This window comes from Phaseolus vulgaris, chromosome 7 (assembly GCF_051622355.1).
Source record: "Phaseolus vulgaris cultivar YP4 chromosome 7, ASM5162235v1, whole genome shotgun sequence".
NCBI classification, from domain to species: Eukaryota; Viridiplantae; Streptophyta; class Magnoliopsida; order Fabales; family Fabaceae; genus Phaseolus; species Phaseolus vulgaris.
In genome coordinates this window covers 11,146,444-11,173,224 of record NC_143504.1, presented here as the reverse complement: position 1 = coordinate 11,173,224, position 26,781 = coordinate 11,146,444, and the positions used below count along the sequence as shown (strand labels likewise).

The following is a 26,781-nucleotide window of genomic DNA, read 5'->3' as shown; positions in this document are numbered from 1 at the left end:
TGTGAACAATACTAACTCATGTACCACTCACTCCCATTTCTTATCAAATTAATATATCTAAACATAACTCTTATTTATGACTTTTAGCATAAATTTTACTTTTAGTAATGGCTAAGAGTAGTAATAAATTTTAAAAAATTATATTTTTTCAACTATAATTCTTGTATAGACCATCTAATCAATAGATTAGATTATATTATTGAGGTGATATTAACTTTTGAATTTTCAATGAAGTAAAAGGAATAAATCTATCAAAGTTGTTAACCAGGAGATCTATGGGTTAGAATACAATATAATATATGATTTCGTTGTAACTCAATGGCCCAAATTTTTGTTTTAGCTTAGTCTCATCCATTTCTAGTGATTCATAACCTTATAAAAAAAAGAGAATAACTAAGAGAAAATGATGAATGGATAGACAGAGGACTTCACATTTACTTTTCAATTTTTATATTTTAGTTAGTTCTTTTTTTTAGTTTGCAATTTTTTTTTATCACTCCTTTTTCTTTCTATTCTTTACACTTTATCTTCTTTTATGTTTTTGGTTAAGAATATTTACATTTAAAAGGTGATTGAATTCTTAAAATGGATAACATCGAATATGAAATTGTGTTAGACAATACTCTATTCGAGTTGTTTTCCAATCCTATTCTTGATTAAGAATTGTTTTCTTTGAACATGCACATCAATTGATTCTATGTTTCATTCATTAGACAAGGAATTTAGATTTGGACTTCTTGCATTCAAGGTTGAACATAATCTGGTTTCCGTTTGATGTTTTATATTTTTGAAATGAAACTTTTTTTCTCTTTACTGCAATTCCTTTTAATTTTTGCGTTTAGATTTTAGTTTATGCATTTATTTCTCCCAACTTCAATTTATTTCAATCACAATTTCAATTTCAGTTATGCTTTATTTTTTATTCCAAGTTTTTATCGTTTTAGTTCATTAGTTGTCCTCCATTATTTTCTTGTTTTTAAGAATTTTATTGTCTCTTTTCAGTTTTTGTTGTTTAAATTTTCTGTTGTTTACGGTTTCTTCACTTTACATTTTTGTCATTTACCTTTTCATTAGACGCTCAAATTTTCATTGATAAGACTATTACACAGTCTAGTAAATGATTGTTGACTAGACGATCTGATAGTTGCACTTATTTTTATATTTCACAAATTCATCTTTGTTTTAGTTTTTTTCTTTTAATTCATTTTTTACATTAATGTATTACTTGAATAGTATAGTTTTATTTTAACCGTCTAATGCATACTTTGTTTATGTTTCATCACTGTAATATTAATTTTTGTCCATTTAATTATAGTTTTTAATTTATGTTTCTAGTTTTCATTTAATTCTTTTGCATAATTGATGACTATTTTACGGCAAATGTGCCGTGTTGTCAGAAATAATAGTTTGTCCCTAAGGACGGATATTGAACCCACAAGAAACAATTGAATTATCAAGTATAAAATTAACTAAATAAAAAACAAAATAATAAAGTTTGTTGAGAGTTTGTTATGATTGCAATAATTAAAAAGAAATTAATTCAAAGAGTTTGTTGGTTCAATTGGGATTGTGGTTCATTCTTTTTACTTCTTTTGTATTTTGAATAGTATGGTAATATTCTATCCTTTGATTGATGTTGATGTCCATATAAAAGTCATTTATATTGATTTTTTGCATATAAAATTATTAAGAGAGTCTCCTAAATATCGATTCTACGCATATTTATAAAAGCTCCTTAGCATGATTAGATGTTGATAGCAATTAAAATTTCAAATATATTCCTAACATTCAAATATGTTAAGCATTATCATTTGGATCAGAAACTTGGAAGTACTTTCCAGTCAAATCTAAGAATCTTGATCATGGAAAACAAACATTACAAATAAAATGACAATACCAATCATCAATCAAGAACATAATATTATATTTAAATATCACCTCAATACATAAGAATTTGAACAGATTATTCTCAATTCCAAAGGGTAGAATTAGTCACTCATGTTGGCCATTACAAGCATGGAAAACAAGAAAAGAAGATTCAGAATGTTTCTTCTTGACGGCTGCCTACTCTAAGGTTTCTATCACCTCTTATTCTCCCAATTGATATCTAGGATTGTGTCTCACGCCTCATATTTAACCTAGTTGGACTTGGGTTAAGTGACTTCTCGCCTAGACGTGGGTGGACGAGTTAGAAGAAAACAGGCCTAACATCTCTAGAGTGATTTCATCTGGGCGAGATTGGGCTTGCATGGGTGAGATCCTCTTGGAAGTTATGGCTTGGGCGATTGCTGGAGCGTTCCAGCTTTCTCGTTTTATCTTTGCTTATTCTCCTTTTGCCTTTTATCCCTAGAATCCTGAAATTAACACAAATTTGAAAATAAATTGTTATTTTTCAAATTATAATCACGAAGTATGTAAAAAGGTTTAAATTCATAAATTAGTGGGTTATATTATAGTTATTTTATTTATTAATATCCATAAGTGTTAGTATTTTAATATGAAATATGGCACTTATCAATAATTTCATTTTATTTTTAGTTTCTATAGTTCAATTGTTGGTAGACGATCTAGTAGTTGAATATCATTAGATGGTATACTTCGCAACTCTGTTTTTTTGTTTGTTTTCATTTATGTTGTTATATGTTTTCAATTATAAACTTCATTCAAACTCCCAATTTTAATTTGTGAAAGAGAGAATACCAAACGATGGATTCAATTAACATGTGTCCTCAAATTTGACCTAAGTTAGCCTCTATATATTTAAATGGGGAACTTAGTTTTTGTTTGATAAACTTGATGCCAAAAAAAAACTTTATCAAGATATAGATGATGTTGATATGGAGTACTCTTTATATTATAATACATTGTATAATGAATATAGGGCACATGATTGTATTGATGCATTTATAACAAAAGAGATAAAGTTCACGGTCACATTAGTATTTACATAATGTGTATTTATAAAGCATATTTGGTGAATTAAATAAAAAAAATCATACTTTTGTAGGTATTTGTTGCTCAGGGTGACCTATTGAAGTGGGCAAGAAATGTTGCCTATAAATTTGGCTTTATTATTGTTATATTAAGGTCGAATACATAGAATGGACAACGATGAAGGAAGAAGTGCATATTATTATATTTGAGAGATGAGGTAAATACAAATGATACAAAATGGACTTAGAAGTTATAGTGGAAGTAGGAAATGTTAGTGACCTTTTAGGTTATGAGAGAAACCGGTAAAAGTTGGTGAATGATGGATTGTAAAATACGTTAGTAGTCCATGCTTGTTGATATAACAAGGAGTTTAGTGAAGCCTAGAAATATTTTGCTAACAATAAATGAGCATAATAAAAAAAATGTAATTACTATAAAAACAAGTTTATAATACAAGGCATGTGTATCATAGATCAGTCTGAGCTTATAAAACTGAAATGTAACAATTGATAATGTTAGTTGAGTGAGACATGAATATTCATTGGTGTTGGTTTAATGAGGGTACGAATATGATGACAAATATCTTTTACCATTATGTTGATGATGAATAGTACTTATAAAACTACTAAATCCTTTTACCATTATGTTGATGATGGATAGTACTTATAAAACTAACAAACAAAGGATGTCCTTACTTGAGGTTGTTGGTGTTAACTCAACATTGTTGACCTTCTTTGCTAAATTTGTTTTACTGACATTTGAACGTGAAAATAACTTTATGTGAGCCTTTCTCAAGGGTTGTTTTTTAGAGTTGACTCATAGTTAATGATAAAGATCTTGCTCTCATCAATGCAATAAATGGTGTGTTTCTCGAAGCTTGTAATTTTCTATGTCGTTTTCACATTGATAAAAATATGAAAGCAAAGTGTAAAATATTAGTGAATCCATGAGAGGTATGGGATCAAGTAATGGAAGCTTGAGGATCTAATGGTGACTATGATGATGCAGAAGGATTTTGACATCGTGTTTAGGAATTTGAAGTTGTTTGTTCTCCATGGTCTATATTCATTGAATATGTCGATGGTATTTGATTAATTTCTCGCAAAGAAAAATTTATTAAGGCATTAGTAAACCTGTCAAGGTTGGGTACTTAAGATAATATGTGGTACTCATAATCATGATTTGTATAATACATTAGTTGGTCATCCATATGCAGGAAGATTAAAACGAATGAACATTCAATGCTTGTTGATATGACTAAAAGCATGGTTAAGCCGGGTACATTCTACGTACTTTGAAGGAGAATAATGAAGATAATATGACAACAATAAAACAAGTATACAATGTAAAATATACATAATATAAAATATAAAAAATATTTTTACCGAAGTGGGTTGGAAAACTAAAAAAAAAAACACCCAATATTACGTAATCCAGAACTCAAATCATAAACTATACCGGATTACGTAATCCAAAAATCATTGAACCCAAAACTATACCGGATTACGTAATCCAGAACTCATTGCATCCTACACTATACCGGATTACGTAATCTGGAACTGCTGGAAAACCAAAAACTCTACCAGATTATATAATCTGGAACTTCTGAAAAATTCATAACCTACCGGATTACGTAATCCATAATATAATTCAAAACGTACCGGATTACGTAATCCAGTTCCTATTGTCCGAATAACATACATGCTTTTCAAATGCTTCCCATATTCAAATACTTCCCAGATTACATTTCAAAATTAAAATCAGTAAAATTACTAACATATGCATGAAAAGGACACTCGTGAATGATGGAGAAAGAGAAGTTTAACAAAGATGGAATGGAAGTGTGAAGAAAAACGTAAAGAATGAGATTTTGAGGGAAGGAGAAAAGTGAAGGAGGTGGGAGGTGGTGGGAGCGGCGCTTAAGAGTAAAATGAAAGAAGGTGAGAATGAAAAAGTGAGATTAAAGTAGCTTAAACTAATATTTTAATATTTTAAACTAATATTTTAAACTAATATTTTAATATTTTTACTGAAGGGTATAATAGTAAATGTGTTTTTAGTATAGTATATTTAGTATAGTATAGGATGCTGAAAGAAGCCATGGAGGTGAAGGAAGAAGCTGTCCAATACAATTCAACCACAAACCAAAAAATATTTTGATATAATCTGTCCTCCACAATCTTCTCAGCATACTTGACCAACTGTGACAACAATAGATAGCTTGAGGAAATCTTCCCACAGGAGAGAGGGAGAAATAGCAAGAAAAAATCTAGTTTTAAAGAATACCGTATTATTGAGCATATAATATTAAGATTTCATTGTATGAAGGAAGTTCACCATAGAACACTAACAAAACATGCCTAATTTTTGTTTTGTCTTCAAATTTGTTAAAGAAGCATCTACACTTAGTGAGACTTGAAACTACTTAGAAGCATCTACTTAATGTTTCACCGAAAACAATTGAGTACATATTGAATTTGCTGAGAACTGAGACGTTTAGTTGATAGGTTTCTATAAAAGTTTTTTCGCGTAAATGAGTCTTTGAAAATATTCTCATTTTATATCTAAGTCATTTCATTAATAAAAGTTCATACAATAGTTAAAATATCATGTTGATATGTTTTTTCCTTCTAGGTGACTCCTACGTTCGAGACATAGTAAAAATGAAATTTACTTACGTATAAATGTGACTTTAAATAATTTATCATCTTATATATACTTTTAAAACTTTCCAGATCTTGTAAAAAAAATACTAATGTAACTCAAAGTTTGCTCCAATGATAAAATGCGAGGTCATTGTCATGCCTAAAATGAAAATAGGGAGGAAATTTCCTTTTTACTACACCATGACTTTTAGAGTTAGGTCCTTTCTTATGCTTTCTCAATCTTCTGTCGTGGTGTTCAATATGTGGTGAAGATATATTGTAGATATGCATTACACCTCTAGATTTGTTGACAAAAAACATAACATACTACTCTTCTTTGAAGTTCTTGATGTGTTGGTTTAACTTGTTTTCATTAAAATTTAAATGAAAAATGTTTACTAAATTTGTCTTCAGAAGTCGGTTATTGTATTTTCTTGTTTAGGGTAATGTTTACTAAATGTTCCTGAAGTTGTTTGATTTTATAGAAATGTTCTCATCCACTAATGTATTAGATGACCATGAAGATCTTGGTTGTATTGGCCACGACCATAAATCATTATTTCTACCACCAGAATTTTGAAGGGATAAAAAACAATAAATCAAGCAGGATTCTTATTTGTAATCTTAAAAATTTATTGAATATAAATGAGGTTTTTATTGATATACAAGCAGTTGACTACCTAAGGGGAAAAGGAAGCTTCATCCAGAGTGATGCCAAGAGGAGCTAAGAAAAAATGAATTTAGAAGGTTCTCCATCCCCTTTTCAAGTTAAACCCCATTTCCCACATTGATTTGTTTATATTTTAGTACCTTCTTTTAATTAGACACCAAATGGATTTAAGATATATTATTTTGTTCGAAGATTTGAAGAGTAAGAGAAGTAAGGCCTTTAGATTAACTTTGAAAACATTTCAAAAATAATAGAAAAACTTGAATGCAAAACAATAAACTATTCAATTACTCATTTACTTGTATTTAAATCTCATCCTACTCAATCTCACACTCAATAGACGTGTAGAAATAAGAAATATGACATCTGATAAGATTCTCCTTAACAAAAGACACATGCAAAACAAAACAAAAATCAAGAATAGAGTTGTGCGTTTTAACTTACTCTTTTATTATTGAAAAAGTACAAATTTGAGGTCACATTGATTAGAAGAATTGAAAATAGTATGCTAAGAAACAGCGGGAACGATTAATGAACAAATTCTAGGACATTGAACGTAATGTCCTATAATTCATTTTGCATATTTAAATTGAAATACCAGTGTCAAAATTTCCTGAAACAAGCTAATGCGATAACACCAAGCAAAGCTCAGCATCAGTAAGGAATGATCTGTAAAATTGCATTAAATTGACGCATCTACATAACTCCTGTTAGAAAAACAAAGCTCCACCACTACAATATACAACGAGCATGAGGTGAAATAATTGCAAGACGGCAACTAATCCTCCGATGCTCTGCAACGTCAATGTTCCGTAGTTTGAAGGATTATACATGTTTCATCTGTACCGTATTGAAAATTATATGACGACACGCTGTGTGCCACTGCATCAATGAAATCTGACAATAGTAATGAATTATTTTCTCTTTACCATCATTAAAGAGGTTCAAGGGAACCACTTTTCAATCTTTCCATCCGCGCTTGAAGGCCAGACAGTGCTTTCTCGTCCATAGGAAGTACACCACCTTGTAAAGTATTCTCCGTACCAACATGCTCTGATGTACGAGGAATCTGACTAGGAGGAAGTCCATGATTCAAGTTGTCATTTGCACTTGCTAAGTGCCTACCAACAGATTCTGTACTCCCAGCTGCAGCTGCTAATTGCATACTCTTCATCCTCTCTCTTATTGCATCTAACGTACCACTGGTTACTGCAGTTCATATGTAACTTCTCCTAGTCAAAATTATTTCTTCAATGTAAAATTAGGGTACAAAACAACTAAAATTATGTTCACATACCTCCTGTCATAAATCTATCATTTCTTTGGTCACCTAATGTATAGTCAGAATTTAAAGCTCTAGACGTAATGGCATTCACAGGCCTATTTTCCTCACTGTATGATGGCGGTAAATTAAAATTTGTTGGGTCAGGTTTCACATTTAATTTAGCATCACCCAGTGGATTTGCATTCACAGGTGAGAGAGGTGCAAAATCAGGGGAAGATATGTTTAAAGATGCCGGTGGAGGAGTAGGCATAGGTAAACTCGAGGGAGTTCTTCCAGCTGCAGCATTCTTCTCCATCTGCCAAAATGTTAAAATCAATTGCCAATCGTCAAATACTCCGAATTGCTCATAGAAATACAAAATGCAAGCATTAACATGTGGTAATACAAGTAAATAATCTCAACCTGAGCAAGACCATCTCTAATATAGGTTCGAAATGCCTCACTAGCATTTTGAAGCTGAGCAAATATGTCAACCTAAGATAAAGCACAAAAACCTTAATCAAATAAGCAAAAATCGTATAGGATGAACATTTACTAAAAAACATCACATTACATATCTGAAAATTATCATCATCAATCCACTTTGAAATTAGCAGAGCATGAAATTGAGTTTGAAGGGAAAGTGGAAGAAAGGAAAATTTCAAAACTGTTTCTGTACGTTAATTTTTCTCTTCCTTATCCATCCATCCACTTTCACTATAACTAAACAAGAACAAAAATCCATATTTCTGTTATATTTCCTCCCAATCAAAATACCCTTAATTCTTACCTTAGGGTATAATTGGGTAATCCGATACAGCTCATATAGCCCAATTGTGCAAGTTTGCTTCTCCCCAATCTTCTTAAATATAGCAGCCAACTCTTGCTGCAATATAATTTTGAAGACAAATATAGTCAAGGGTGAAATATGGCTTTTAAGTTAAGTTGCAGCAAAATATGATATTAGAACATGATAACACAACGAAAAACAATAAATTAGAAACATTGAAAAATATTTGTTAGGATTGCGAATTAAATTATAGGGATAATAACAAGAAGTTGAGTATCTTCTGTGCTGCCTCACTAATTATGGCAAGTGGGAGTCAAATAGAATTAATGGCACTGTCAATCCCCTGCGAGGCAAGCAGACAGATTCACAGGTCATTCTCACCTTATGACCCATTTTTATAAAAACACCTCATATTTCTGTTCTCCTTGAAGCACAATTACATCTCTTGCTCCATGTCCTACTTATTAATGTATTGTATTATAATGTATTAGGCTCTTATGACATTAATAACTACGATTTTTCAATTTAAGTTCGTTTAATGTAGTGAAATACAGGTTATTTTCTTTTTTTATGCACATGTATACGTATGTACAAATATAGTTTCGCATTCTGGGGGTAGGATCTTCCATCCAAATAAAATTTCTAGGTAGAATTAAGTTTAACAACAATGATACTGTTATAGTACCCAAGATACTGAGAAATAAAGCATAATTATACCTTTAACTGGGCATCAGCAGAATGGGTTCCTGAGGCTGAATTATTGGTTGCTGAATCTCCCCAATGATTTTGTCCCCCAGGTCCAGATGCAGTCAACATTCTAGCGGCAGCCAAAGTCTAAAATTCAAAAGTAGGAAAAATAGAGTATAAATAAGACTACTTCAACAATAAATCACATTAATTTGTTTTAATTTATACCTCAAGATTAAGTTCAATGTAGGCAAGGATGATAGGTTGAGGTTTTGCATCAATAGGAACCATTGAAAGATGACCCTTTATCGCTGCACCACGAAGCTTGACAAGTTCATGCAGAACAGTTTTTACCATTCGTAAGGGTTTGTCATCAGCACCAGCCCTGTACATATTAAACATTAGAAAATAGAAGTGATTCAAGTATTATTTTATAAGTAAAGAAATAGCAGCTCTATCAATCACTCAGTACCTTCTTCTAATTTCCTCCATTCCCAAGTCTTGCAGGTACAAATGGATGCTTTGAAGTATGCGATCTAGGTCAACATCATATATAGTACTCTGAAGAACCTGCAGCACAAACAAAATACATGTTAATGCTAAACAAAAAACTTCAATTAATAACTATTCAAGCCAAATTATATAAGTCTACAGTGCTTAATTAAATATCAATAGAACCATATATAATTCCAATAGATTGGTTAATGGATTTGTTAATAATTGAATAACCAATAGAAATTAACTATTAAATAATCATCAAAAAACTAAAACTGTTAATTCATCCATCCAATAAATATTATAACAATTATGTGGATGGGTAGATGAATCATGAACTAGATATTTCTTTGCCACCAAAATTGGCATGGTGAATGTACAAATTTCTTCATTGAAAAGTTATCATTTTACAAAGCATAGTAGCCAATCTTAGATATGCTATTACCACGGCTTGCGTAGTAGACTCTATTAGATATATAAGTGAAAGTTTAAAGTCAAAAGTACTATAAATTCAAGACATTCATCATTGATTCATGCTACCTGTGGAAGTTTAAATAAAAAGGAAATATAATAACCTTTTAGAACCCAGAGCAAATAACAAATTGCTCGATACAGCAACCTTTGCTTATGGGCTGTATTACATTAGTCCAATTAACTTTAGAAAACCAAAATAGTTTGTTTTATGTTTATACTTATATCCTTTATCACTTTACCGATGGCTGCACAAGTTACCTTTGTAAGCTTGATAAGGCATTTCACAACTAGATCAGAAAACTTTTGATTTCTGGAAGAAAGAGACTCATTTGATGCTGGTGAAGGCCACCTGGATGGATCTAATGGCCGTAAAAGATTGATTAAGACAACAAAGGAAGAAGTACGATCTGCATTATCCTGTATTTACACAATAACTAGTTACTAAATAACCTGCACTATAATACATAAGCATAATGCCTCACATTGCAGTTCAACAGATGGGGGGGAGATAAAGTTCCTAACCAGAATCTTGAGCATCAATACATTCAATGCTTTCAACAACTGGCTTCCATCTTCCATATGAGGAACCCTGTCATCCAAGAGCCACAGAAGCAGCTCAGTAATGAGACTGTTAAGAGTGCTCTCATTTACAGCATGTGCTAATCTTTTATTCTGAAAAGTCTGCAATTCCCAACACAAATTAGCAATCACAAATAGCTATTAAAAGACATCATATGATACAAATTCCAACACCACCAAAAAAAATTACCTGCATGAGAGTATTAAGCACATATTTACAAGATCGTGACGAAGCCCCAGTCAAATTGAAGTCAAAGGTTCTTGCAACCTATTTAAAATGATTGGACAATAATTAAAACATGAAAAACATTCCCAAAATGAGAGAAGTATATTAAGAAAGTTATCTCACCTTATTTGCAAGGCATGAAACTAACCTATCTGCATCTTTCACCAGTTCATCCATAACAATGCCTTCTGGGTCATTAGAGACCTGACCTAACTCATAACAAATAACTTTCATTCCATCAACAGACTGCACCAAGAAAATCAGAGTTCAACATCCAATTTCAAAACATCACAAAGTGAATTGGAGATCTCAAAAGATTATATCAGCAAATTATTCAGTTTAATTCACCTGTTCAGGAGAACCAAAAGAAATTATTTCAAGTGCTTCATTCCAATCCGGGGGTCCATTAGCAACAGCAGAAGAACGGGAAGTCAACTGTCTCTCAATGTTACTATCAGGTTGACCATAATTTTTCCTAACATCAACATGAGCGATAATGAATAATAAAATGGGATAATTTGGGACAGGATAAATTTCCCTTCAATCAGGAGCAGAAAATGAATGAATATCAGTAAAACTTTTACCATACCTCAATATAGGACCAGCAAGAGATCTAGACATCTCTCCACTTTGCTCTGCAACATCAGACCTGGTAATGGAAGCAATAACAGAAAATTTTCACGATTAAAAATCTATATTTAACTTTTTATGTTTAATAATCTGCACACAAAAAAACTCTTCAGTCCAGGTCATCAGGAAATACGTTAACCAATCCCACACTTGCGAATGAAAATGAGAAAGGATGCTTAAGACATAATTATCTCTCAGCTTATTAAGGGAAGATATAAAAAGACTACACCTAGGGCTTTAGGTGAAAAGAAGTACAACAAAAAACAGCCTTTTAGCTTTCCCAGAACTTGGTTAGAAGATAAGTTAATCCAGTTTAAGACCCATATACACCCTTCATGTTCCTCCGCCTCATTAAAAAAGAGTTCATAATCCTGAAATAATCACATTGAGAAATCACAAATAAATTATACTTCCTTATGACTCCTATAAATTCTCTAAAGGAAAGCCTGGAACCAACCAAACCATCCAAGTATTCCCAAAATTTCTTTCAAAAGCACTTCTAATCCTTCTTGTGGTGCATAAGAACTATGGATATTGATAGCCTCTTGCGAAAAAATCAATTTATGAGAGAAAATGCTATCTGGATGTACAGTGCTACCTTTGCCAAATCGGTAGATTGGTTGGCAGTTGACAAGCTCTAAGGTCACCAAAAGCATTATATATCATAATAAGCTAGGATAATAGGACACAATTCAAGATTGTCAAACTTGAATTTACATAAACTTGTGAACCTTCCATAAACTCAATGCATAACTCTTAGGTAGTGGAAAAAATATTAAGAACCCTATTATTAATGACATATAGGCTTACCCAAACATTATTAACAAAATAATTCAACATTTCAAATTTGTCATAAATCAAAAAGAAAATCAGAATAATAAAGTGCAATAAATTAGTACTAAATAAGCTCAAACTACAAGTATGAACAAAATATATAAAGATTCATAAAAACGTGTTAATAAAATGAAAACATTTTATAAAGGAGTTAACTTCTTCAAATCAAGTCAAGGTATAAAACAGTCATTTTGAGATCAATGGGAGCAAAATTTTAAAAATAAGTTCAAACACATTGAGTTGAGAGTTTGTGCAAGTTAAATTGTTTTGTTTAACTAGAACTGTAAAATCATAAAAGAGTTAACTCGAACAATCATGATATGTGAAAGTCATTGTGTAGTTAGTTACTAAGTTCATTTCTACTTTCTCGAAAGGAACTATATCATGCATATCCATCATAATATTTTCAATATAGACAAGATATACTTTCAATGTTTTTACCTAAACAATTCATCCAAATCCTAAAATTTAAACAGCCGTAATCATAATGCACCTTCCCCCAAAAATATTTATGCTACACCAAATAGGATTCCAGCCTCGTTTAGTAGATAAAATTATCAAACATATTAAGAGTAAGCAAATGTAAAAAATAAAAAATTAAGTGATGCTTATATTTTCATTTTTAAATGATGATTGTGATCAAGAAGAGATCATAGAACAAATTATAAGGAAATAATAAACTGACGGAACAGCATAAAATAAAGAACGGATTGGAAAGATTGGACACACCCATTTTCCCTGACTGAGCGTCGTAAAATGGCCCTTGCTTCACCAGGCTTCCCTTCCTTCTTCTTTTCCATCTCCCGTACCTAATAAAGTACAAAACCAACATCATCAAGAGCTCAGTACATCAAATGGAGACAAATCAGTAAAGTATGTACTGACCTTCCACTTGAATCTATCATCTAACATGCTTTTTTGAGCCTCTGTTAGCTTCCCAACAAAATCCCAGATGTCATTACCTGCATAGCAAGATTAAAAAAGAAAAATAACTCAGCAGGTTTATGAAGAAAAGAAATAAAAATTCAGCATCTATGTTCGGAAAGTGAAAAAGTAAGTGGATCACTTTATCCATGGAGAAGGACATGCCACTCATGCAATTTTCACACTAGTGCAAAAACTCATCCCAATCCCTATATATCACCAGGCAGAAGGCACAACTCTTTCCCAAGCACGTTGAAACACCTTGAAAATTTGAAACATAGTTCTAAAGGGTGTGGCATACCTAGAATCTTATAACCAGTAGCAAGTGTATTTAATGCAGCTTTCCTAGTTTCACCATCCCGTTCTGCTGTCAAACTAGCAACAGCTTGCAATGATTTTAGCTGCCCAGTAATCTGTCCACATAATGTCAGTAGTATTCGAGGAAAACAATGAGAGAAGAAAATAATTAAAAAAAAATAGAAACAATACCTCAGCACCATGATTATCAATAATAAATCCAACCAGATCAGCACATTCAATTCGAGTTCGGTTATTCTTGGAGCGCAAACCCTCTAATATATAGGGGAAACATTTAGATGCTGAATATATGGCAACAAATTGTTTGGTCAGCTCGCGCATTTTTTCTCGTACTTTCTCAATGTTATGCCCTAACTGCAACAATAAAATAAGAAATTAACTTCTACTTCACCGTCTGTAACACCAAAGTAAGCAGACTCCTATAACCCAGTACCTTGCGTTATAACCAAAAATTAGCTGAAATAAACTAAACCATTAGAAAGATTCACTGGAATAATAACATTCTACAAATATAGTTGCTAATATTAACCTTCTCTACTAGGCATGGAAGAAACACTGCCACTTCAGATTCTGTGAGAGTGTAACCCTCATCCTTCAAGGTGTCAAGGAGTTCTGGAAGAAATTCCAGCACCTGAGCAATTAAATTGAATAAAGTTACAACTGACACCGTACATCTCCAAAATAAAGGAAGGAAATGAAATCACAATAAATAAACAAAAATAAACAAAACCTTCAATAGACATGTTGTGTTTGATTTGCAAAACTGTAACACAAACCACCTCAGAAGAATGTCTAAAACTTCTATTACTTCCTTAGCAATGGACGGAAGTGCCTGAAAAGTGCAATTGCAGTTTGTAGAAGTTCCGGTACATAAAAACACTTCAAAAGCACGGTAGTTATTGAGAATGTTAAAAGAACAATACCTTCTGCAGCATTAGAATTCCATCAACTTGCTTCTTAAAATCTGCACTTAAGAGTCTCCTGTGTAAATCCTCTCGGAAATACTTCATCATATCATTCTGCAAATTACAATCACATTTAATATAATTCAACAGTTATAGAAAGTTGGGAGTTATGTATGCTTAGTCCTCAACAAACAGTCCCACCTCAAGATCTTGAATTTGCTCAGGACGTGGGTCCTCAAACTTACACCTTCGAACCACCATTCTCTCCCTATCTTCCTGCATGTAAGACAATCATCAAGATTACAGTCCAACCACGCATACTTTTAATATCTCAAGTAAAACTTGGTAAAACAACAATACCTTATTTGAATCCTTGATATTTAACAAAGCTTGAGACTGTACCACTATATCTTGAACAGATATTGGTTCAGATTTAGTGCCTTTTGTTGCCACAGCTCTCTGTTGAGATGATGAAACAAATGGTTAGAAAAAATTCCAAACAAATTTAAAAGTAATTAACAAAAAAAAAACTTACGGAAGATGCAGCTCTGTTTCCATGTTTTGAAACACCATTGGCAGTTGATTTTCCCACCTTCATTTTTGCTGGTGCACCCACTGAAACTGATTTAGCCACCTCAAATGACTCTGAAGACAAAAATTGTGAAGGTAAGATAAAAATAAGAAGAACAAATTCACCATGATTAGCAAAGAAGAATGAGAACATACCTTGAAAAGCTCCATATGGTTTCAACTTCTCAAGAACCAAAGTCAAAGCTGGTCCATGAATGTCTTTAACTATCTTTTCAATCTGAAAAAGCAATTTAAAGATGCTTGGCTATCACAATAATGTTAAGAAAAAAAGAGAAGAAACAAGCATTGTTCTAAAACACATACCATTTCATGTCCACTAACTCTCAGTATCTCATTAATGCAAGCTTCTGCTGCCTTGCGAACATCAGAAGATTTATCCTAAGAATAAGCCATCATAAATTTCGTTCAAAAGATTAGTGTGAATTAGAATTAATTTGATAAATGTTATAACCACAAAATCTGAGTAACCAGACCGTACTGTCATTGCGGAAGAGGCAGGCTTCAGCAGTTGTGCAGCTTCAGCAAAACTACTTAACCCAGAAAGTTGCTTAGATAACCAATCAAAAAGATCTTTACGCCCATCCGCACCAACTTTAGAGTCCACCAAAGCAATTGCAATATATGGAACCTAAAGTAAAAAACATACTAAGGACCCAGATACTGAGGGCACAGAAAAACAGAACATAGGATAAGGACAGACCATTTTATCAAGATGAACAGCAGCCAACCAAGAATCTAAAGTATTCAGTACACATTCTCTCATGTGCTTCTTGTTGTCACCAAGACATTTCAATATATCAGACAGAATACCCTTCAACAAACAATTTCAGTTAGGTTCATATAGTAAACAGCAAAAGGACAATACCACAACTGGAAAAAAATTATGAAAGCCTGACAGAATCATCTTACCTTGCTTGCCTTTTCTACAGCTTGCCCCATTGCAGATGCAACATTGCCAATTGTCGTCAAGGTAGCCATGACAATGTTTTTGTTGCTATCAAAGAGTCGTCCCCTAAGAGCTCCAAACAACTCACCTGGTAAAAAAATAGTAAAGAACAAATAAAAAGACTGACAAATTCTAAAATATACCAAGCATCTTATTCAATGGGGTAAAGGTTGATGAAAGGGTGAGTAAAGGGCATAAGGCTAAAAAACAAAACAAAAAATGTTAATGAAGTACCAGTTCCAGTTGCTTGAATGCGCTTATTAGCCTCTTCCAATATTTTGTTTACAGCATCAACAGACTCCATACGAACCTATAGTAAGGAAAAATGCACAGCAAAATTAGTAGCAAGAGTACAACAACATACTTCCCTAATATCTGAAAGCCCAAAACAACCTCAAATACAAAATTAAAAGCAAACTGCTTGCTTTTATCAAACAAACCTTCCAATCAGGGCTTTCCAAGCTCTTCAGAAGAGTTTGAGTGATCTTTCCACTGATGTCTTCACGAGGCAAGCCATCAAGTCCACCAGTAACAACAGGTGTAGAGGAGTCCGAAGTCCTGACAGTTCTCTTGGTAACTACAGATGCTCCCTGAAGCAGTCGAAATTATATGACAGCACTAGGAAAACCAAGACACAACATACAACTAAACTCACCAAATATAGCATACCTCAAAAGGATTCTTCTCATATTCCGTATCAAGGGCACTTAGCAGTGCAGGCTTTACATCAGTAAGAAACCCTTTAATGTCTGCAAGAAAAAAAGGCTTAGACCCTTGAAAACAAAATTGAGAAGAAAATCTGAAACACGGAGTCACCTGGACCAACAAATCTATGCAGAACACCCAAGAGCTTAATTGATGCATTTCTAGTAGCAGCAGTACTTGACTGAAGCCCAGTGTCTTTAAGAAAATCAATTAAATCCTGCATAATAAGATTTGCATTAAAAAGTTAGAAACTTTAACCAAAACATTGACACTAAAAAGTACAAAAAAAATCTATAATGCACCTTAAGCTTTATATGAGAGACACCAAAATCCTCGACAGCAGAAACCATCCACAAAATTCCCTCACTGAGAACCTTAGGATTCTTATGCTCCTTCATGATCTTGTAAATCTACAATAAAAAAACAGTTTTCCAAACATTCATTAAATCAAGATAAACAAAATCAATAATATATATCCAAAAAGGAACAATCTGGCATTAACTTAATACCAGGAATTAATTACAAAAGTTAAACAGCTACACTGAGACTGTTCTACAAAAGCTAATTACTAGTATTTTACTGTATTACAGTCACAAACTTACAATATCCTAAAACTGTTCACTGCCATCATTTTAACTCTTACTTTTTTGTCATGTTTCTCAAAAAAAATATTACTTAAGATTACTAAGAAATTATGAGATTCAACTATGAAATATATAACTTACACTGATTTATTAAATAGTAAAAATTTGGTACAGAAAAAAAAATATACATCAGTTATATGATTTGCTAAGCCAACCATCTTTCACAAAACCACACATATTTGACGAAATGTCACCTTATAATCATCAGATGATTAATAATGGATAATCTAAATTCACCTTGTATAAATGTTCATGTAGTTAACACTAGTCACAAACAACAGTGCAAACAATGACACTTACCAGTAGTGAAAAGACAGTTGTATTACTTAAAGCAGTGATAACACAAAAGGAGTTGCTAATAGACCATAACTTTACCATATTCAAAGCAAAACAAAAAAATCAATCACACCCTTTCCAGGGCATATGTTTATATGATTCACAGGCTAGGAGCACACTTGCGTCCTAACAACCAGAATATATGCTTATAAAGGGAAACCAAGCTTACTCTTTCAAAAATGAATCCTGGACCAACGGCTTCACAGAAAGTACTCAGGCATTTCATAGCATGTGCACGTGTCTTAATATCTGCTACACGTTCACTTAGTCCTAAAAATGAAAAACAAGTGGCAAATCAGACCAGTCGTTCCTAAAGTAAAAACTATTTATTAATGGTCATAGCTAAACTACCTACCCGAAAGACAAAGTACTACACACTTCTTTGGAAATTTAGCTGCAGTTGAACCTATATGAGTGACCACTTCAATGACCTGCTGCTGAACCTGCACAAGGAAATACAAGCTTAGAACCCTCTTAATCTCCTTCCTATGTTTTACAACAAATCATTAAAATAAAGCATTTTAAATTCCAAAAAAAAAAATTAGAACCTGAACATTTTTCTCTCCCCATCCAGGTAAAGTGCAGAGTAAACGAATCAAAATTTCTGCTGATTGGTTGAGGTCCTGTAAGCCTTCTACCTGCTGTTTCAGTGAAGAAATGGCTGCAAATATCTAACTTCAGCAGCCTTATTTTATCAAGCATTTCATAAAGGCATCACCAGAAATTAGAAGGAAAACAGACTATATTTTATTATCTTTCATCCCCATCACTTTTGACCACAGAGAGATGACAGACCATATTTCAAAAGATATCACAGGATGAAATGTATTCAAGTTTGAATATGGCAAGCCCAGTTTCACTGTATCCAATGGACAATCCAAAAATACAACAATTACACTTTACACAAAAATTTAAAACTGAGACTCTACATTTAAAATATAACAGCTTAGTTACTAGCAGTTTAGTTCTATGCTCAGACCAAAATTTATGTTACAGGATAAAACCAATCCATCAATAGTCCAACTCATCATATAATAGACATTGTAATAATCATTCAGAGGTTAAATCCTCAACCAGATGACCCATCCACCCCATTTACCTACATGCATCCTCCCAATATCAATAATAAAAAATAAACAAAGTCACCACAAATAGGAGACTGCCAACCTTCTAGACGCTCTTTCCACACAGCACTTTTCAATAGAGCAATAGTATCTGACTGTATAAGAGAACCTATTCGATTTTCAATCTCTTCAAGACCCATCTCAGTAGGCTGCATAATGTTAGACGCAGATTAAATAAATATAATCAGTTATCAAAGAAACTGAGAAGAAATATTCAGATTGAAGAGACAGATATCAATTTACCTCAACATCCTCAGGTTGTTCAATTGATTTTGAAGCCTTCACTTGTGCAGCTCCATCTGTTTTTTTGTTTGTCCCAGACTTTACAGCCCCTCCTTTCTTAGTGACAGGCTAGAATGCACAAAATATTTAACTAATCAACTCGCATTCAACAGAAATACAATAATAACGTCATCATATATTAAATAAAAAGGAAGATACAATCTTACAACTGACTGAACAGGTCTCTTTCCACTAAGCATGCTTGCTGCTGACCTTTTGACAAATGCACTTTCAGAGGTCTGTATGCAAATCAAGTGGCATATAAATGTTGGTCCTCCAATATATACATTCAACTTTAAAATTAAATCATCAACAAGTTTGTCTTTTCTATATTCTTAACATAGTTCTCAAATTCCTCTCCAAAACCCATTTTAGCAATTTAACATTCATATTCCATGTGAAATTTAAGGTAAAGATTGGAATCACGTTTTTTTAATGGTTTTAAAAACCTTTGGGAGGGAGATTGATTGATCCATGAAAGGGAAACTGGGCAGAGGAAAACTTCCAAACTACTTATAATCCAACAAAATAACCAATTAAAGCTAGGAGCAACAGATGAACGAAGTGAAACTTAAGTCAGATTTCTTGAGCTAAAAACAAAATAAAAGAAAAGTAAACCCACCTCAGCAGAAGATGCACTTGCACGCGTATTTTGCACAGAAGCTGGAACATCATTATCAAGTGTCAGCATAAAACGAACATATTTACACATTAATCATCAATAAAATCACAATTTAGATAATTAATCAAATTAGGAAAGTTGGTCTCTCAAGCCCAAAACTTGCATTTTCCCTTCACATCTAATAGTATATTTTTTTATAATAAATAAAGAATACGAACCTGCAGAAGAACCACCAGGCACAGCATCTTCAGAACCTGAAATCATTTCCGAAAGCTTCTTTCTTCTAACATCATCAAGTTTCTCCAACGACCTCTCAAGAGGTCTCATGCCAACCAACTATTTAAATGAGTGAAGGAAGTGTTGTTCAGAACCAAGTAATGTGCAAAAGCATATTCTAAAGCAAAAAACAGATGTAGTTGAAACAACTTCTACCTTAGCTATTGCTGCCAATGCTGAAAAGGCAGCATCCCTGACTTCAGGAGTGCCGTCATTTAGGCACTGAAATATCCAAATTTTATCATTTTCAAAACATATACAATATAAGACATACATTTACAGTGTATTTTTTACAGAAACGATTGAAATAAATTGTATCCTAGAATAAACAGCAGGTCAGAACTTGAAAACTAAACACAAGGCAAATAATCACAACTGTAGTCAAGCAATTTATTAAATCATATTTTGAGTACCAAGGAAAGAAGGGGATCAAACTGTTATTTAAATAAAAAGATTTAAACTGCTGAACCTTATAAAAGCAAAAGACTCTAAAATCACATTTAAAATCCACCAAAAAAACAAAGCATGCCTGCTAAATACAATTAACCAGCAAGAGCAAACTGACCTCCATACAGATTGGAACATAATCCTTGTGCGCCTTTGTAATAACACCCTTGGTACTGGTTTCAATACAAAATGTCACCCAGGTCAAGGATAACGATCGCACAAGAGGGACTTTGTTTTTCGTGGCAGTCTTAACATCTGGCAACAGATTAAACATAATACACTCAACAAGAAGCAAACATAAAACACTAATAACAAGATTAAATTTAAGGTCAACATGCAGAAATACAAACAACTTACGAAAAAATACAAATACAAAATACCAATCTAAATCATGAAGTGTTTCATACAGTAGTTAAAACAGCAATATGAATCTACAGCTAAATAAATAACAGCAGGAAAATATTCAATGAGGTTTAGATCATGTCTTGCAGAGGATACAGAATCTAAAGGGAAAATAGCACTAAAAATCCGTTGCTTTGACATCTTCGTGATGGAAGATAGATATTATAATCTTCACCATGAAAAGCACCAAAGGGCAAGGCCACAGGAGTTGGGAGTATGTACAAAAAAGAATTTCAGAGATAAAGATTCTTTAAAACCAGTAACTAAATTATTTAACCTATAGCCTTTCAAACAAAAGGCTGCAGAGTTGAATAAAAAATCAAGGATGTGAAACCTGCCTTCAACAATGTCTATGAGGCTGATGCACCCCGCTTTATGCATTGCTTGAAGAGTCTGTATCAATGCCTCAGCCAAAACAGGTTTTTTTTCCTTCAATTTTTCCTGTTCATAAAAAAAAACATAATAAGCAAGAAATATTTGAAGAGTAAATTATTAACTTATTTTATGTGTATAAATACATTCACTATTTACTTTAACAATAATTTCCATGCAAACTAGAAGCACAATTCTCATTTTAACACCTCTAAAGGCCATTCAAAACAGAAGACATCCAACCTTCTCAAAGCCAAAATCAATTACTTCTTCAACAAAACACAGCAGTAAAAGAAATGTAAGGTGATGAGCAGTTCAAAATGAGAAAGAGCATACTCTCAAAACCATTTCTGTAGATAAACCAATTTAAATAAAAGAGATAATAACTTTATTGCATTTAAATCAAATAACCAATGAAGACTATAAAATTAATAGATACCAAAAGAAATAAGCATTCAGTTGTTAACCCCTTGTACATTTGGCTGTATGACAGTACTTACAAGCAAAACAGGCAATAAAAAACGAGAACTCGCAGAAAAATGAGTTCTCAATCCACGAGCAAGATTGCCAATAGCCTGAACAGCTTCAACTGCAACAGCAATATTCACATCTGTAATAAGCTGCAAGCAAAAACTACTAGTTAAAATTTTGTCAACCAAAAATAAATCAGTAACAAGGAAAATACAAAAAAAAAAAAACAATATCAAGTCATATATGTCCCTGGTCACAAAAATGGTCTTGATTCACGTAAACAATTAAACATCAGAGTAAGAAAAGAACAAAATGCACCACTACCAAACTTCACAAATATAAGCAACCTATGTCCTATACCATATAGTCATAGGCATATGATAGAATACAATACAGGCAAATGCATCTCTGAGCACAAAGATCTTTAAAAAATATTGCACCTTACATTAACGTAAACAACTCCTAACCTCCACAAAAACAGAGAGAAATCCCAGAAGAAATTGCCAAGCAATAAACAGAAAGAAGCGTGAAAGAGTGCACAAAATAATAGAGGTGGTAACTCTTCACTAGATAAATTATGCCCCAATATAGTTTTACATTCATGTCAAAGGCAAAACTAACAAACCAGACCCAATCATTTTAACTCCTCAATGTCAACTATTCATCAACACAAGATATATCCTAGAAGTCTCTAGGAAACAGACACAACATTTGAGTGAAAACATATAGATCCAAACAATGTCAAAGCTTTGTACAGAAAAGGCCAGGCCATTTCATTTCTATAAAACACAAACAAGTATACAATACCTTCTTTAAGGTCCGACAAACTTCAGAGAAATCACCAGAAGAAATTTTTTTAGTTGATGCAAGCTTTGTTAGCTCAGCAACAGCTTCCTTCCTTTCAGACCATTTGGTGGCTTTCTGAAGATTAATAAGACAGAAAGTAAACAACAAACTGAGACAGATTCAAAGCCTGTAACAAAAGTAAAGGTACAATAGCTACTGAGTAGAATCTGATAGAAGGGGCAGAAACTGACCACTCCATCCCAAAATCCTGACTTCTCCAGCGGAGTCAATATATCAACAGGATCAACAAGTTCGTATTCATCAATTTCTTGAGGAGCTGATAATAAAAGCATTTGACAACCAAGAAAAGGCATAGATCAGTATTACCGAGGAAAGACAATGATGTCTGATACAGAGAAAAACATACTCCAGATACAAAAAAATTACACACCATCATTCCCAGAATCTTCAGTAGGGACAGGACCCACAACCTCTGACACAGCTTCCTGTTCGGGTTCCTTGTCTTGCTCAGATCTAAAAACATGACAGAATATTTGATTAAAGAAGGGAAAGCCAATAAATGTTTCGTATCAACATATTGAACTAAAAAAGATCCACGCCGGTTGTATAAGCATAACATAAGTGGTGTTTGATGAAAGTTAGTCATAGCCCAGTGGCTAATGCCATCTTTTGTTAGTAAAACCTTAATAAGCATGTTAAAATAAGGAACTACCACCTGGAATTACATAAAATATTTGACTTCAAAAAATTAAAATGTATACAACAAAAGTGCTTTGCAGAACTCAAAAATGCTCCATATTTTTTTGGTGGTACAAAATTTATGTATGATGAACTTAAGTCCCAATTATTCACTCGCCAACAAATCACTTATCACTTTCAAATAGAAAAAATATATAATAATATATCTAGTTCAGATTTAGGAACGATTTCAAGATTCTGAAGAAACAACAGAAAAATGGGTACTTGGGGGAATATAACAACTGAATAAAGCAATACCTAACTGATAACAAAACTTCCAAAAGCAATTTAAAACAAAACACACAGATACACAACCCCATAACAACTAGGAAAAAAATAATTACAAAATAAAAGGATGAAGTAAAAAGAGTATGCACATAAGTCATACATGTCCCAGTACGTATGGAAAAGAACCTATCATTGTATTGAACACTTAGTGCGGAGAAATTCAAACCAAAAGAATTAAAATCAAGCATCCACCTTATTTTACGGGTTGGCTTTGCTGTTCCCGTAACATTTACAAGTTCTGCTTCTAGCTCTTTTTTCTACAAGAATGGGGAAAAAGGTAGTCTATGATTTCTTATTGGAGGAGAAAATAAAAAAAATAAATAAAAAAACATGACTGCAAAAATAGACAACCAATCTAACGTACCATTGTGTCTCTCATTTTCTCAAACAAAATTGACTTTACACTATCTTTACCAATCCAACGGCAAAGCTCAAGAGTCAACCCTTTAGAGGATGCACGAACATTTTGATCTTGATGATCAAAGAGTTCTGGAAGCATCTTCAAAATTCTTTTTGGGGGCACAACTTTTGCTCCAAATTCACTAGCACCATAGAAAATAACAATAATAATTCTATAAAATCCATAAAAAGAAACACCTATAATAGATATTGCAACAAAGATTCCAAACCTTAAAGCTTGAAACATAACATCTATTGCAGGTACCACCGCTTTAGCAACTTTGTTTTTTATTGCTTTCTCCATTGCATCCTAAAATTACAAAAAGCCTTCAGAAATTATTGGAAAGGAATAATATTACAAGTAGACCTGAAGTTATTCATGTGTAAACCCCAAATAATTCACCACATTGGAAACCAAAACTATTTGAAATCAACAGTTTTGGGTATCAAACATTCGAATTAAAACAAATTATATTTGGACCCATAGAACATAATTACATTCCAAGGGTTTTCCTACTAACAATTGGCACTTTTTTAAACTACCATACCTTAATTTAATTTTATATAAATTAAAAAATCAAAATTAAAATATTGATAGATAACTTATTGGAGGGGCATTAAGTAACCTCGTGTACGCTAAAATAACCCATAGCCATGAGGAAGAAACAGAAACGGGAAGAATATGACCAATAGATACACTGTTATTGACTAGTCAAATCCAAAGAGAATTCACCATGTAAAACATTTTCGTAATTGATGATAATGAAAATGGAAAACAAAGCTAAATGAAATAAATAAAAAAATAGATTGAAGGACAAAACCATGAAAATAAAAAAACAAAATGGACCCCTAAATAATATATTTTTATTCAAAAGGATTTTTCCTATTAATAGTTGATGATACTTTTTCCATAAACCAAACCCTTAATAAAAGTAATAAATAACACTAACCAGTAAAAGTCAAAATATTATTTTAGTAACAAAATACAGAATACAGCATTTTGCTAAAGAAACAATTGCCCGAGGTAAGCCATTCATTCAATCTAAACTAAAGGAAAGCATCAAGAATAAAATTTCTATGTGAAAACTGTAGCTAAAGCCCTGGTGTCGGTTATTGTTAAAACAGCATCCTACAACCAATTCCTGAGAGATAGAGGAAGAAAGTTTGCCATTGCCCAGCGGCTCCAAGGAAGGACAAAATACGAAAGAATCATTTAGACTAACACATAAAATTCAGTGTCTTCGTCACCAAAGAAACTAAGAGGCAACATGGTACCTATTAACATTGTCCTTTCATGAATAATATAACTGATAGAAAGCAAGCACGATAAAATTCAGCATTCCAAATAACTGGAAAAAGCATAACAAAAACAGGCACTGTGATTAGGACTGCGTGAAGACTCTTTTAATGTCCGCAATCATTGCCAACACAAGTTTAAATTAATGACATAAACAGAACAGACATCACTACTGAAACAAAAATTCATGGGAATCTCAACTCAGCTATAAACAAAAGACAACCCCTCTCCCTCACAAGTAGAAGGCCATTCAATAGCAAAGAACCCAAGTAAATAGTACCAGATACGCATCCACGGCCTCTAATTCCACCCATAGCAAAAACACTGCCTGAGCCTTCTCCACCGTCTTCGGCCTTCCCGTCAGACATTTAGCCACAACCGCATCGCAGACCTCCTTCCCATACCTACTCCGAAATTCAAATTCAAATTCAAATTTAAACAGGAACGGTAAGTTTTTTGAAACAAAAACATGCAAACAAAATACAAATCCAACAAACAAAAACAACGAAATCCTCACCTCGCGGCGTCGGCATCCGCAGCTCGCAAGTACGCAATCAACGCATCCAGCGCCTTCTCCTGCACCGGCGCATTCGAATCCGCCACTGTCTTCTTGAAAAAATGTCCTGCCAAATTCAAAAAAAAAAAAAACAATGAACAAAACCACGAATCAAGATCCAAACGAAAATGCAGCTTAGCAAATAACAACTCAGCAGTGAACCGCATCCAGATCCACCATAGGGAGATCGGGAAGCGAATCCGAAAACTTAAAAACCCTAGGCGAAGAGGAAAAAAACACCGACCGAATTCGCGGATGCGAGCGTCCTTAGGATCGGTGATGGAGTCGCAGAGCGACGCCAAATCGATGTTCGCCTCATTGCGCACCTTCCAATTTTTGTGGAAGAGGCGATCCTCCCATGGCAATTTCTTTGCCTCCTTCAACAACTTCTCTTCCTCCGACATTGTTGCTTCTCTCTTATCAAACTACAATCCGCACGTCTCAAGCCTATCGATCTCCACCGAATTCTATAGAGAGAAACAAGAGTGTGTGTGGTTGTTTGTGTGTGTGCTCGGTGGTATTTTGGCTTTTGGCGAGTGCCGGCGAGACGGAATGGGGGGAAAATGTAGAAGAAACGGTGAAAGAGCGTGCAATAGGCTTTTGTATATTTGCTTCAAAAACACAACACAGAAAGAGGGGTTTTTTGTTTTGGATTTTTTTTTCTTTTTATTTATATATTTATTTATTTGGTTTTCCTTGGTCAGTTGGGACGGGGATGGTGGTATATTGGGATTTACGTTTTTCCATACCCACATTCCTTTGGTGCGCGTGTGGACACAACGCCAATTTTGAATTGAGATCTCCCTCACAACTCACACATCAGCATCACACTAGGACAGATTGTGTTATGTTGTTCTGCAAAAATTATATCTTATCATCCTCTTCCAAATTTTCATTCCGTTCACTTTAATAATTGAAAAGCTTTTTATTTTCTTTCTTCTCAAATCAAGAGTCAAATATAATATTTATATATATATGACCATTAATCATCTATAACCTATTGGATTTTGCAACGGTTCTTTTTTTCAAAAAAATTAACCTTTCCAATCTTTATTTAGTATTACATAATTTTACTTTTTAATAACTAAAATATATATTTATCT

At 33.2% G+C, this 26,781-nt stretch overlaps 1 protein-coding gene across 2 annotated transcripts; it reads right to left on the bottom strand.

The window, feature by feature from the left end:
- Positions 1 to 6,777: 6,777 nt before the first annotated feature.
- Positions 6,778 to 26,329, bottom strand: MOR1 (ARM repeat superfamily protein). Of its 2 annotated transcripts, XM_068634253.2 has the most exons (54): positions 25,923 to 26,329; positions 25,640 to 25,745; positions 25,403 to 25,526; positions 24,056 to 24,135; positions 23,791 to 23,968; positions 23,619 to 23,683; positions 22,831 to 22,913; positions 22,631 to 22,716; positions 22,401 to 22,514; positions 21,623 to 21,742; positions 21,089 to 21,191; positions 20,467 to 20,603; positions 20,058 to 20,123; positions 19,844 to 19,961; positions 19,626 to 19,666; positions 19,171 to 19,242; positions 18,965 to 19,072; positions 18,765 to 18,870; positions 18,146 to 18,258; positions 17,953 to 18,040; positions 17,767 to 17,867; positions 16,920 to 17,027; positions 16,729 to 16,834; positions 16,582 to 16,661; positions 16,353 to 16,502; positions 16,147 to 16,222; positions 15,876 to 16,000; positions 15,667 to 15,777; positions 15,445 to 15,594; positions 15,270 to 15,344; positions 15,102 to 15,183; positions 14,911 to 15,020; positions 14,736 to 14,834; positions 14,577 to 14,651; positions 14,394 to 14,489; positions 14,201 to 14,302; positions 14,000 to 14,101; positions 13,642 to 13,824; positions 13,454 to 13,565; positions 13,114 to 13,190; positions 12,958 to 13,037; positions 11,354 to 11,413; positions 11,113 to 11,239; positions 10,888 to 11,010; positions 10,729 to 10,806; positions 10,482 to 10,640; positions 10,218 to 10,376; positions 9,463 to 9,560; positions 9,219 to 9,375; positions 9,021 to 9,137; positions 8,304 to 8,399; positions 7,937 to 8,008; positions 7,547 to 7,829; positions 6,778 to 7,458 (listed from the first exon to the last, which is right to left on the bottom strand). In XM_068634253.2, the coding sequence occupies exons 1-54, from the start codon at positions 26,080 to 26,082 to the stop codon at positions 7,184 to 7,186; spliced, it is 6,072 nt and encodes a 2,023-aa protein (XP_068490354.1). In that variant the 5' UTR covers positions 26,083 to 26,329; the 3' UTR covers positions 6,778 to 7,183. The 2 variants fall into 2 exon arrangements, with proteins under 2 accessions (XP_068490354.1, XP_068490353.1); XM_068634252.2 differs by having other exon boundaries at positions 14,911 to 15,183; positions 25,923 to 26,301.
- Positions 26,330 to 26,781: the final 452 nt, after the last annotated feature.

Coding starts and splice junctions, on each gene's coding strand:
- MOR1 (XM_068634252.2), bottom strand. CDS start 26,082: ATGTCGGAGGAAGAGAAGTTGTTGAAGGAGGCAAAGAAATTGCCATGG. Junction 20,124..20,466: donor ATGTTCCAATCTGTATGGAG/GTCAGTTTGCTC, acceptor TGGATATTTCAG/TGCCTAAATGACGGCACTCC. Junction 16,835..16,919: donor TCTCTCATATAAAGCTTAAG/GTGCATTATAGA, acceptor CTTATTATGCAG/GATTTAATTGATTTTCTTAA.